Source organism: Acanthisitta chloris, unplaced genomic scaffold (genome assembly GCF_000695815.1).
Source record: "Acanthisitta chloris isolate BGI_N310 unplaced genomic scaffold, ASM69581v1 scaffold575, whole genome shotgun sequence".
In the NCBI taxonomy this organism is placed as follows: domain Eukaryota; kingdom Metazoa; phylum Chordata; class Aves; order Passeriformes; family Acanthisittidae; genus Acanthisitta; species Acanthisitta chloris.
In genome coordinates this window covers 23887-36182 of record NW_008671860.1, presented here as the reverse complement: position 1 = coordinate 36182, position 12296 = coordinate 23887, and the positions used below count along the sequence as shown (strand labels likewise).

At 35.8% G+C, this 12296-nt stretch overlaps 1 protein-coding gene across 1 annotated transcript in view; it reads right to left on the bottom strand.

The window, feature by feature from the left end:
- Window positions 1-12296, bottom strand: part of GLRA3 (glycine receptor, alpha 3) — a 59683-nt gene that overhangs the window by 43539 nt on the left and 3848 nt on the right. Inside the window, exon 2 of the mRNA XM_009074252.1 lies at window positions 11522-11589. Coding sequence (XP_009072500.1) covers window positions 11522-11589 — 68 coding nt within the window. The remainder of the gene's footprint in view (window positions 1-11521; window positions 11590-12296) is intronic.

The window sequence follows — 12296 nt, the reverse complement described above, 5'->3', positions numbered from 1 at the left end:
TTCCCTACATTTTGCTAAGGTGGGAAACAGTCTTGTTACCCTGTAAGGTCTAGTATAAATATTTTAAAATTGAAGCAAAATTATCCAAAATTAATGAAAGAATTCACCAGTGTAAAGTACAAATAGACGCTTTGTAAACTGTTGTTATATATGTATGTAATATGCATATGTATAATATTCATTATATCAACATGAAAATTATGTATATATTATATAATCAATATTCTGAAACTGTAGAGTAGCCAGTTTCATAACATTTATCAAAAAAAAGAAAAATATTTTGCAAACCAAGAAACTAATAATGACTGACTAGAAACATCAAATTTTCAGTATCCTATCCCTTCAATCCTACTAGGAGTCAAGTAGCTAAATTTTCATTCAATGTAAATCTTTTAAAAGGAGATAGAGGAGCTAAAAAGAAGATTGTGAGAGATCTCACATATTGTACCATATAATGTTTATAGATGGAAAGCAGACTAGAAATCTTCTTTAATTAATCCCGTTATGCCAATAAATTAGCTTTTATATGTTCCTATGCATTTACATTTTGGAAATCCATTAACTGGAAAAGAAATCTAGTGACTGAAAGATCAGGCAATGTAAAGACTGCTCGTTTTTTAAAGCAAGGGAATAAATTCAGATTCCCCAGAAGTGTTTTTGAAGATTATTGTTTTATCCTTAAAAACAGGTAAAGACGGAATAGTGGATACATACTTTTTTCTCAGTTATGTGTGTTGAATATATTTGCTTTTAATTAACACGCAATATCTTCATTATTGTGATAAAGTGTTAGGTAAGTATTTGCTCACACTGGTTCTGTTTCCAACAAGAAATGCCTTCAGGAGGCAGCTGGCTGGGTATTTTTTTTCTGGGGAAGAAAGACATGGGATAGAATTTGCTCCTAGGCAAAATTTAATTTTAAGCCTAGAGGCTTGCAAGTTGGGATCTTTCTGAACTATGGGGAAGGCTGCAGCTAGAGGTGTGCTGGTTTGGGCTGAGGTAGAGTTAGTTTATTTCATGGTGGCTAGTAAGGGGCTATGTTTGGATTTATGTTGAACACAGGGTTGATAATATAGAGATATTCTTATTATTGCTGGGTAGTTCTTATACAGAGCCAAGGTTTTTTCTGCTTCTTGTACTGCCATGCTCACAAGGAGACTGGGGGTGCATGGAAAGTTGGGAGGAGACACAGCTGGGACAGCTGACAACCACTGAACAAAGGGATATTCCATCCCATATGGTATCATGCTAAGTATATAAACTGGGGGAAAGAGGGAGGAAGTGGGGGACCTTTCATGTGATGGCATTTGTCTTCCAAGTAATCATCACATTGCACGTGACGGAACCATATTTCCTGGGAATGGCCTGCATGCCCATTGGAAGCAGTGAATTAATTCCCTGTTTTGCTTTGCTTGCATGTGTGGCTTTTGCTTTCCCTATTATACTGTCTTTATCTCAACCCATCAGTTTTCTAGCTTTTAGGCTTCTGATTTTCTCCCCGATCTTGCTGGTGGGAGAGTGAGTGAGCAGCTGCGTGGTACTTGTTTGCTGGTTGGAGTCAAATCATTAAGAGAGGCATTTTTGTTGGCTTTGCTGTGTCAGAAGCCCTGGATAAAGTTGGACCAGTAGAGGCAGAGGAGCAAAGAAGCATGAGAGCTTCCCCATCAGCAGGGTGGGGGAGAGAATAGGAAGGGTAAAAGCTAGAAAAGTCATGAGTTGAGATAAAGGCAGTTTAATAGAGAAAGCAAAAGTCATGCACATAAGCAAAGGAAAACAAGGAAGCAATTAATTGCTTCCCATGGGCAGGCAGGTGCTCAGCCATCTCCAGGAGAGCAAGGCCCCACAACGCACAACGGTTACTTGGGAAGACAAACACCATCACCCCAAATGTCCCCTCCTTCCTTCTTCTTTCCCCACTTTATGTACTGAGCATAATGTCATATGACATGGAATATCCCTTTGGTCAGTGGGTCACCTGTCCCTGCTGTGTCAAATCCCGATCTCACATGCAACCCCAACTTCCTTGCCAGCGTGACAGTATGGAAAGCAGAAAGGTCCTTGGCTCTGTGTAAGCTCTGCTCAGCAATAACAAAACCACCTCCATATGCGTTCAGGACAAATCCTAAACATAGCCTCGTACTAGCCACTGTGAAGAAAGTTAACTCTGCCCCAGCACAAACTAATACAGGAAGATAGGTGATGATCTATAGGTATCTGTTTAGAGACACCTGTCTGATGAATCTAAATGGCAGGCTAGTGCTTCCTGGGTAAGATGGTTAACTAGCTGAAGAGACAAAAAAAGTGCTTCGGAGTGAGACAAGACACAGAACTCAACTTCTGTGCTGTAGGAGATGGCTGCTGCTGCGGAGAACCACATGATAAGTGAGATTCTGAAGTCATAAGGGTTGTTTTGGGCACTTGAAGAAACCAAACTGAGACATTCTGAGTTTTACTATTGTGTAAATTGGTATTAGAATCTAGAAGGATTTAGGGAGAAAAAAAAAAGAGGTCTAGCACCATTGTTATAATGGCAGTAATGACATAAGGAGGTGCATGTCAGTAAAATATGCACACCAGACGACACTTTGCTGTGATCACACTGGCTTCTAAAGTAAATTAAAGCCTGATTCACAGTTCCATAATACTTCTCATTCTACCAGCTGTTAATGACCATAATTGATAGCATGTTGTGTATTCTCTATGGTAAAGGAAAAAGACTATGCAAAAAACAGATCCTTATGAGCTTTTTTGATAAATTGTATAACTTCACTGTTTAATTCTAAAGTATTATAAAATGGTTTCAACTTGTTTTTAATATGTGTTTCAGGTTATAATTTTGCATTATGGGTATGATGTATAAAAAGTCTCAGTACACAGCTTTTTCATGCTGAGTGATTACTTTGGGTATTGTAATTAAAAATGCACAGCCAGAGTGTGCAAGTATCAAGTATTCAGAATAGAATGAAGATATGAGAGCAGAGTGGAATTTTTAAATGATGCTAAAATAAGTCAAACTTATTCAAGGAAAGAATTTCAAGGTTAATGCTTCATGTAAAATATTTGTACTCTGAACTTTCCCAGCATATATTTACTAGACTTAAGAACATAAATTAGGAACAAAGGGGACATTGAAAATACTCTGCTTTCTTAATTCAGGTTAATTCAGCAGTTATTCTAAAGTTTACTGTAGCTTTTGTTTCTGTAAACAACATTATTAAATTTCAGCTTCATACAAAACTGAGGGAGACAGGCTATATTCTTACAGTGATAGATGGAGATTTATGGACTTAACTCCTATTAGCATTAATGGGAGTTAAGGACAAAATCCTCATCTATCATGATGAGATTAATTTCCATTGCTTAAATACACATTTTGAGGCAGCTACAGTAAAGATATTTTTAAGAGTATTACTTTTGGCCTAACGTTTTGTGATTTTTTTTTCATAATGTCTTAGCATTGGTATCTGTGTTCTTATAATTTAATGAAACATCACAAGTGTTGCATAATCATAATGTCAAATGAGCTGTCTTCTATGACTGCAGTAAAATATGAACCTTTATAAACAGTATACTTCATATGATGTGAACAGAGCTATATAGTGATGCCAAAATCCTGTTTTCAGAGATCTTCATATTTTCTACAATAGTGACCTAGTAGAACTCAGCTTGAAAGTCAGTTATCTTCACAGCTTTTTCTGGATAATGCTGTAATTGCTCTAGCAGGATACAGACTTTTAGAAACAACCTATGTGATAACTGTTATTCAAACAGATTGAAAAGACTAATATAAAAATATGAAAGTAAGAAAATGCTGGAAAGGATGTGAGTAATGCCATGGGCTTTCATTGTGCAGTGCTGTACAAGAAAGAAGCATCAATGTAAGCAAGCATAAGTAAGTGGGAATAAGAGGTGTAAACTGTTCTCCAGCTTTGCTAGACCAAGACCACATACATGTAGGTAAACAAACAATGAAAAAATATGACTAAGTCATAGAATCATGGAATCGTAGAATTTTATGGGTTGGAATGGACCTTAGAGATCATCTAGACCCAGCCCCTGCTGCCACGGGCAGGAACACCTCGGCCTCATCCAGCCTGGCTTTGAACACTGCCAGGGTTGAAGCATCCACTACTTCCCTGGGCAACCTGTTCCAGTGTCTCATCACCCTCACAGGAAAAAAACTTTTTTCTAATATCTAACCTAAATGGCCCCTCCTTCAATGTGAATCTGTTACCCCTTGTCCTGTCACTGCAGTTGCTAACAAAATCTCCCTTGGAATGAGAAGATAAAGATTCTGGAAGAACCTTTCATAAGGTCTGGCATGTAAAGAAACTATTTTTGTTTTCGGCAGCATAAGAACAACCAATGAATACTATTAGTATATATAATAGTATTATAAAGCAGAATTATCTGCAGTAGCAAAGGCTTGCACTGACGATGTAGGAGGTCACTTCAGGTCTTCTGTTCCCAATAATTGCAATAAGTGGTTATGGGGAAATTGAAAACTTTTTGGTCTATAAATTGAGCTGTTAAGCTTTCTATATTGAAAAATCTTTAAGAATGTTTGTTAAAATGGACCAGAGAGAATGAGATTTGCTGTAGTATATCTGAAAGAGCTGATTATAACACCTGTCCTGGTAAATAAGTTTAGATAGAACAATCACTCCTAGGTTTAGAGTACTAAGGCAATACAGGTCTGGATTCAGTCTCTTCTTCAATGAGGCAAAAAATATTTGAAGCTAGGTTTTGTGTGACAGCTGGGACTGCTTTTTTGGTTATGTTTCATTAAGAATCTTGGAGATTTTACTCAACATTTGACATTTTGTTGTTGCTGTTGTTCACAAATGAAAAACATTTGTTTGTGGATTTATGTATTGGCCAAGAGTACCAAGGTGTTTAAGAATCACGTCTTAGTCATTTGTTAAACTGAATGACAAAAACCTGCTAAAATTTAGGAAGCAAAGAAAATCGGTGTTTGCTTTCTGAAAATATTCAGTTATCTTCAATTAATTTAATTTGTAGGTATGAAAGCTCATCTTCAGGTGCTACAGTAATAGGATCAGTGAAGAGCAGTGAGCCTTAAATGAGAAATCTGTTGTCAGTCTCCACCTGCAGCTTTTCGACATGCGCAGAGAGCATCTGTCTTCTGCATGTGTCTAGAAGTGTTCTTTCATTTTGGAAAACTTTAGAGAATACCTCTTGTCTGTTGGCAATAAGTAATATTTTAAGTAACATAAACACACTCTATTAACCAAGGAACACACACTAATGCTCCCTATTAACTGACTGAGTTGCTACTGAAAACAGTTTAAAATCCACTGGCTTGAGGGGCCAGGAAAAGAAGCCTTCTACCAGCTTCTCCAAAGACCATCAACTTCAGTAAGGGCAAAGCTATTGGTGATTTTGGAAAGCCAGCTTAATCAGACACTTTGGCTAGCCCAAACCCAAACCAAACATAACAGTCTGAACTCTTTTCTTCTGTGCAAAGCTCATTTGCTGCCGAAATTCCCAAAATTTAATTCTGGAATTACCCCATCCAAACACCATCTATATTTTTTCTGCATAATTTATAAATGATCAAAGGAATCAAAATAGAAAAATTGATATTTCCTTTACTTTTTCAGAGCTTTAAAAGGAGCCTGAGAAAAAACTCCGGTAGAGATGCCAGGAAAGAACACAGGAATAGTTGTATAACACAGAAAGAGGTTAGGAAAAGGCATAGAATAGAGCAATAGGCTTCACAGAAGCCAGTAGATCAAGGCAGCATATTATTTGTCCTCACTTCCAACTTGTGTAAGGATGTTAGTAGGAAAACAGATTTGAAAACTCAGCTATTGGTATTTGAAAACCAACATGTGTGGTATCATCTGTACTAGCCTCTTGTATGCATAACATCGTTCAACCTAGCCATCTGCTGCACTGTCACAGTTTATCAGCAAATCAGATACTTGACTCTCATGGGTTTTTTTTGCACAGCTTCAAACTGGTCTTATACTTAATAGGCACCTGAAAACACCTCTTCTCCTTAACATCCGTTAGCAATATGCAATACACAACTTGATCAGTTGTTGCAAGCAGTTAGTACCATGTCACACCTTGTAACTAGGTGCCACCTTTGCCTAACATTTCACTGTCCCTCTCTGCTTCATCTTGGTAATGTGCTGTTGTAAACCTGACAGCATTTTACCTGGTGTCTTCCACCAGACAGTATCAGAATTTCAGGACTCCCTTCAAAAAAGTTATCTTTGACTAAATGTTTTAGAGCAGAACTGCACAAAACAATGTTTTTCATTGTTGCTTGGAAAACAAATCCATATGGGAACTGCTTTTTAAATTTTTTAAAAAAATTATGCTATTTGTTTGCTAATTCATGTGCTCTATATACTGAGTCACATGCTCTATATATTGCAATGTGCTTTTCCAAGCACACTTTGGTTGCATTCTATAGAACTGCCTTATAATATGGAAAATAGATGCTGTATCTCAGGAGGGGAATATGATGATCTCTGCTTAGAATGCATGTTCAGCAGAGGGATTTGCCTGGATTAGTCTGGATGTGAAACAAACTGGACAGCTGCAGACCCTCTAGAGTTTGTAAAGCATCTGTCTGCTCCTGGCTCTGTGACTCAGTCTAAGGGTGGCAGAAGCAAGTTTATGATAAAATAAAGAAAGTTAAATAATTCACCTTCCAAACTCATACAAGAAAAATCGATTTTTCCTGTGCCTTGATAGAAGGGAGTTAACTGTCAAATAGGGGGAAAAATTTTTTTTTCAATTTTGAATCTCTAAAGTGGCCATTATTGCAAGTTCACTCTCTGAGATAAAAATTGTGCAATGTAGATATTTCTTTCTGTCCCCTCAGTATTAACACATTGCTGTATACATTATACATATATTTTCCACTTATTTTCACCAAGGAAAGGCACATATTTCTTTGCACTTGAGTCAATCAACTAAGCAATTAATTTAGAAAAAATATTTGCTGAAACACTTCAGCATTAAGGCTTGTAATGTGTACAAGTGAACACTCATTCCAAGCACTCTATTGAAAGATAACCTAGAAGAGGTAGAACAGAACATAAATAGAAAAGCTTATTTGAAGAAAGATGAAGCTAAAGATATTAAAACACTGTGACACATGAAAGAAGAGTACTTACGATGGTTTAAAAATGGGTTACTGTTGGTTAAAAGCACATTTTATTTGTAAATGCAAGATAATCTCATTAGTGCTGGGAGTACAGAAAGACCTATCACCTGCTTCCTACAACATTCATGATAACACAGTCCTTTTCAGACCCATCAGCAAAAACATGGCAAGACCACATAAGAGACATATGATTTTCAATGTGTTAATCTGTACTATTGTGATTTGCCATGAGGTCTGCCAGTGAGTGTCCCTTTCAATGCACATTTAGCACAAGCTTTATGAAAAGCATATTAACACACAGATAGTGAAAATTGCTGTAAATGTGCATTGAGATCAGTGTTGTACCTGATATTTAAAACTCAGAAAACCTTGAGGAAGCTGATCAGTCATATTTATTAGAATAAAAGCCAGCCTTTTGGTATGGCCTACTATCCACCCAATAGCCTAACTATTCTGAGCCTTTGCTGCATGTATTCAGTATTTGACTCTGAACATTTGTAGCTGAAAATGTTGATGCTGATGCTGTTCTAACCCTGTAAGACTGAATAATCTGCTGGCTTTTTTGGTTGGTAATTACTGGCAACATATACGACACTGCTCTTAATGATCAGGAAATCTTTTAGCCTTAGAAGACATAGTGCAAATACAAGCTGAGCACAACTTCAGCTGCAAAAAACTCTTAGAACTTTTGAGGATATTGTGATAAAACATGAAATTTAACTTCCAGTGCACCAGTAAGAATAGGATTTAGTTTCCTGTAGGATATGGCTTTCATATTGCCAATATATATTTAACTTTACATGACCAAGCACTCTGACTGATTTGTCAGATTTGTAAAGCTTATGTGTGCTTAGGTACATTGCTGTTTATCTCAAATGAAAAACTTCATGTTAATTTGTGTTAATTATGTTATGTTTATTTCATACAATTAAATAGCAATTTTGTTCTGTGCTTCCACATTTTTTAAGTCTTCTGTTCTTTCAGACTTCCAAATCCTTATGTGAAAAAAACCCCCAGAATGGTAGCAACATGTGGAAAATGAAGGTCTGGACCTAGGTTTTCCTTTATATGTGTGAAGCAGTAATAGTTTTACTTGGCTTAGAGTATAGGTGTGAAATTGCCACTTTGTGAACATCACCAAGACCTACACAGACCTGGTACTACCATTTGGTTCAATAACATAGAAAGATTGGCAAAGCTGGACCCTAAATAGTGCTGATGATAAAAATTTGCTTAAGGGAGCTTTCAGTCATGTGGTTTACTTTTTTCCTGTCTTCTCAGAGCATACATGACATAAATTAAATTCCTCATATGACCATTTAAAGTTACCTAGGTTCAACTAGAATCCCAGCTTCCTAGCAAGAAGTGGCATGTCTTTTCCCTGCTATGTACCACCTGACTTGTCTTTTGAGACAAAGAAAGATAATATGAAATAACTATAACCTATACAAGAAAGAAAGAAAGAAAGAAGGAAAGAAAGAAGGAAAGAAAGAAGGAAAGAAAGAAGGAAAGAAAGAAAGAAAGAAAGAAAGAAAGAAAGAAAGAAAGAAAGAAAGAAAGAAAGAAAGAAAGAAAGAAAGAAAGAAAGAAAGAAAGAAAGAAAGAAAGAAAGAAAGAAAGAAAGAAAGAAAGAAAGAAAGAAAGAAAGAAAGAAAGAAAGAAAGAAAGAAAGAAAGAAAGAAAGAAAGAAAGAAAGAAAAGAAAGAAAGAAAGAAAGAAAGGAAAGAAAGGAAAGAAAGAAAGAGCCAGTTTACAGAGGCAAGAAGCTGTAAGCCAAATTAAGCGACTCCCCTTCCTTAGCAAGAGCTATTAAAGTCCAGTAACGTCAAGTCCGCACCAGCAATTTTGCAGTCGATGCTGATTTTTTTAACCCCTTGTTTTCTGCAACTGTTTCCTGTGTTATTCACAGCCGAGGCAGCAGAGGGAGCTCAAAGATTCTGGTCATCAGCGAGATATCCAGAGAACCAGAGAGTCAGGGAGAGAGACTGGCAGTGCCAAGGGCAGTTATAGCGGCATGGAAAGACGTGGCTCGATGTATTCAGACTTGTTTAAATCTAGTAGATTATATGTATACTCCATTATCAGCTAGTAGTTTTAAACACAAGGTATCGCTTAGTGGCCAGGTTTTATTTTGCACTTGCTGCTTACTGTTCTGTTTACAGTTTGGAAAAAGAAGTCTTTATCAAGAATATAAAAGTCCTTTTTGAATGTAAAAAATTGTTCTAATGAGTCATTCTATGCATAAAGATTTATAACAGATATTAAGACATAGGTACCTGAATTTTAAGGACTACAGTAAATAAAATTGATAAAATAATGACAATTGGTGAAATACTGAACTGCAGTTCAGTAAAACATGTAGGAATTCAATCTGTAAAATAATGCAAGATGGCTTTCATTGTAATTTTAAGACAGAAAGATTTCATGATTTTTAGAAGTTCACCTTCAGTGTTGGGGAGAAGTAAAGCTAATAAAGCACACAACTGAAATTCCTGACATTTGTTCTTCCACAAAGAAAGATTTGAGACTCTGTAAGGTCAATAGTTGTTGACAATAGGCAGGAGTCTGTTTTGGACTGTATCAGTGCATACATGATAAACAGCATACAAGCATCATGAACATCAAAGTTGTGCTTAAGTTTTTGAATATAACCAGGACAATGAAAAACCTTGTGGTTCTGAACAGGTGTGGTATATGCTATAACATACTACCTGGAACTATTTGTTGCACATCAGGTCATTGTCTATTTTACTGTTTTAATTTGCTTTAAAGGCAACACAGAACAGAATGTAATTTCACTATAAACCAGAAGTATTGTACTAACTTACTAAGTTGCACTGAAAGTAAATATTTATAATTCTCTGGTTTGGGAAAGAAAATATACTTGAGATGTGAAATCAGCCATCCTATTCCCAAATTCAGGGCAATTTTTGTAATTGGTAACAAAACAACAAAAAACTATTTTCTAAATATCCTTTTTATAGTGATCTAGTGGTTGGATCTTTGCACTTTACTGACCCTGTGATCAGTCTCCTGCTTTGGGCCAGATTCATCCATCCAGACACCAGAAAGTAGCTGTGGAACACTATTCTAATCATGTGGGTATTGCTTAATCCTCAGATTGAACCTGAATAAATCTCTTTGGATGCCATGTCAATCTGTTTGGGATTGGCAATCTGGAAAGGCCCCTAGATACACATTAAAGTATTTTTCTAACTGAAAAAAATCATATACCTCTAGGTAACATTGACTACTATGTTCCAAGGTAGGTAAAGATCAGGCAGTTGTTGATATCACTTTGGAGATATGGGGCATAAATATTTGACTTTTTGAATTTATCTTCTTGATTTTTGAACTATAGGTCCTTGGTTACATTATTATTATTATTCTATTTTTTTTTTATTATATCCATTATTTTTAGTCTGTATTCTGTCATTCCAAGTGCATCTCCTGGCCCATGAAATTGTTGGGATTTTTGAGTATTTAATATATTAGATCTTACAAATTCCCACAGTTGTTCTGTCAACTCTCTGTATTTTAACCCTCTCTGTCCTTAAATTGCTGTGTAATTGTTTTCAAAGAGGTATTTTTGCCTTTCATTAAAAAATGTGAAGCACTTGTATAGAGAAAGAATGTCTATATCTCCTCTCTTACTAAATTTTAATGATTAAATCTGTGCTCCAAGTTATTAGCATATGTTTCACCTATTAAATGAGATTATCCTAGGGTTTTTTTCTCAGTTCACAGTTCAATATCTAGTTTTACTGCCTGTGGACTTTGACCTCTTTTTCTCCTTATTTGCTTGAAATCTCCAGTATTTTTTTACTCTATCATCTGCCTGTGTTTAGTAGAGAAATCATAAGTGTATGTCCAAAAGCATTCAATCTACTTATATTTACACCAAATTCTATATACCAGTTCACAGTTTTAGTGATTCTGTTATCTCTGTACTGTGGAGCAAAGACTTTGTAAATAAAGTATACATCTCTATATGCACTGTATATAATGAAATAATAAAATAGTAGTGACAAAGCAACATAATGAATTGGGATTTTTGAGGTGAGAAAGGTGGAACACTATAGAAAGTAATATCTACCTAATAATTTTTTCATTCCAACTGTCAAATAAAACTTACAGAGAAATGAAAAGACCCCAACTCTTGGCTTTACTTTTACCTGAGTGTGATGGTATAATGATGGATTTTTTATGTTAGAAAAAAATCAGTTGCCAAATTAGATGTTCTCACTTTCTGTTCTCAGAAGTGGATTTCCTTCTTTGTTTAGTTCCAGCTGAAGAGAAGCCCTAGTTAGCTTTAGAGCTCATGGAACATACTTAGCTTGAACTTTAAACATTTCTTAAGTTAAAATATCTTACCATGGTTGTCTCTGCAATGGATCCAAAGCTGTTTATAAATATGTTGCATGTGACATTAACTGGAGGACCTGCAAAAGAGAAAAAAACACCAGTCCCTGTTCCAGAATTATTGCTTATTGTGTGGCTGTACAATATAAATCATTATGAAACAATGTTTACTGACATAGGAAGAAATAATGCTACATTCATGACTTACTTAATGCACAATTAAACTGAATAGTTTCTAATAATTTTCCTTTTGGTTTGTCTCAGAGGTACACTACTTGACTGGCCTGTTTTAGCAATAAGAAAAACCAAGGAGAAAGTATGTTATAAACTTGCACATGTGGTTCTATGCAAAAAAAAAACCCAAACAAAACCAAAACCAAAAAGGCAATATCCCATTTGAAATATATAGTAAAAAATATTTTTATATGTGTTTCAGTGAGCATGCATAGCACTTCTCACACCAATTATGGGGAAAAGTGTCCTTTGCTCAAGGCAGCTGCTACCTTTAATGTTATCTGTCATCACTGATGACAGTGTACAAAGTATATTATTGCCTCTTTTATCTCTACTGTTTACAGGAAAATTATTTAGATTCTATTCCCATTTCTCTTAGGTTCACAAAATGGTTAAGAGTTCACTTTAATTGAATTCTCTGTTACCATGGGTCTTCAGTCAATTGTTGTTCTGTCTTATCTTGCATTTTGAAGTATCAGCAGTGGCAGAGCAGTCATTATGATAACTGAACAATGAATCACCTCTTCACAAAAAAGAGTTTAAATTATTTGTC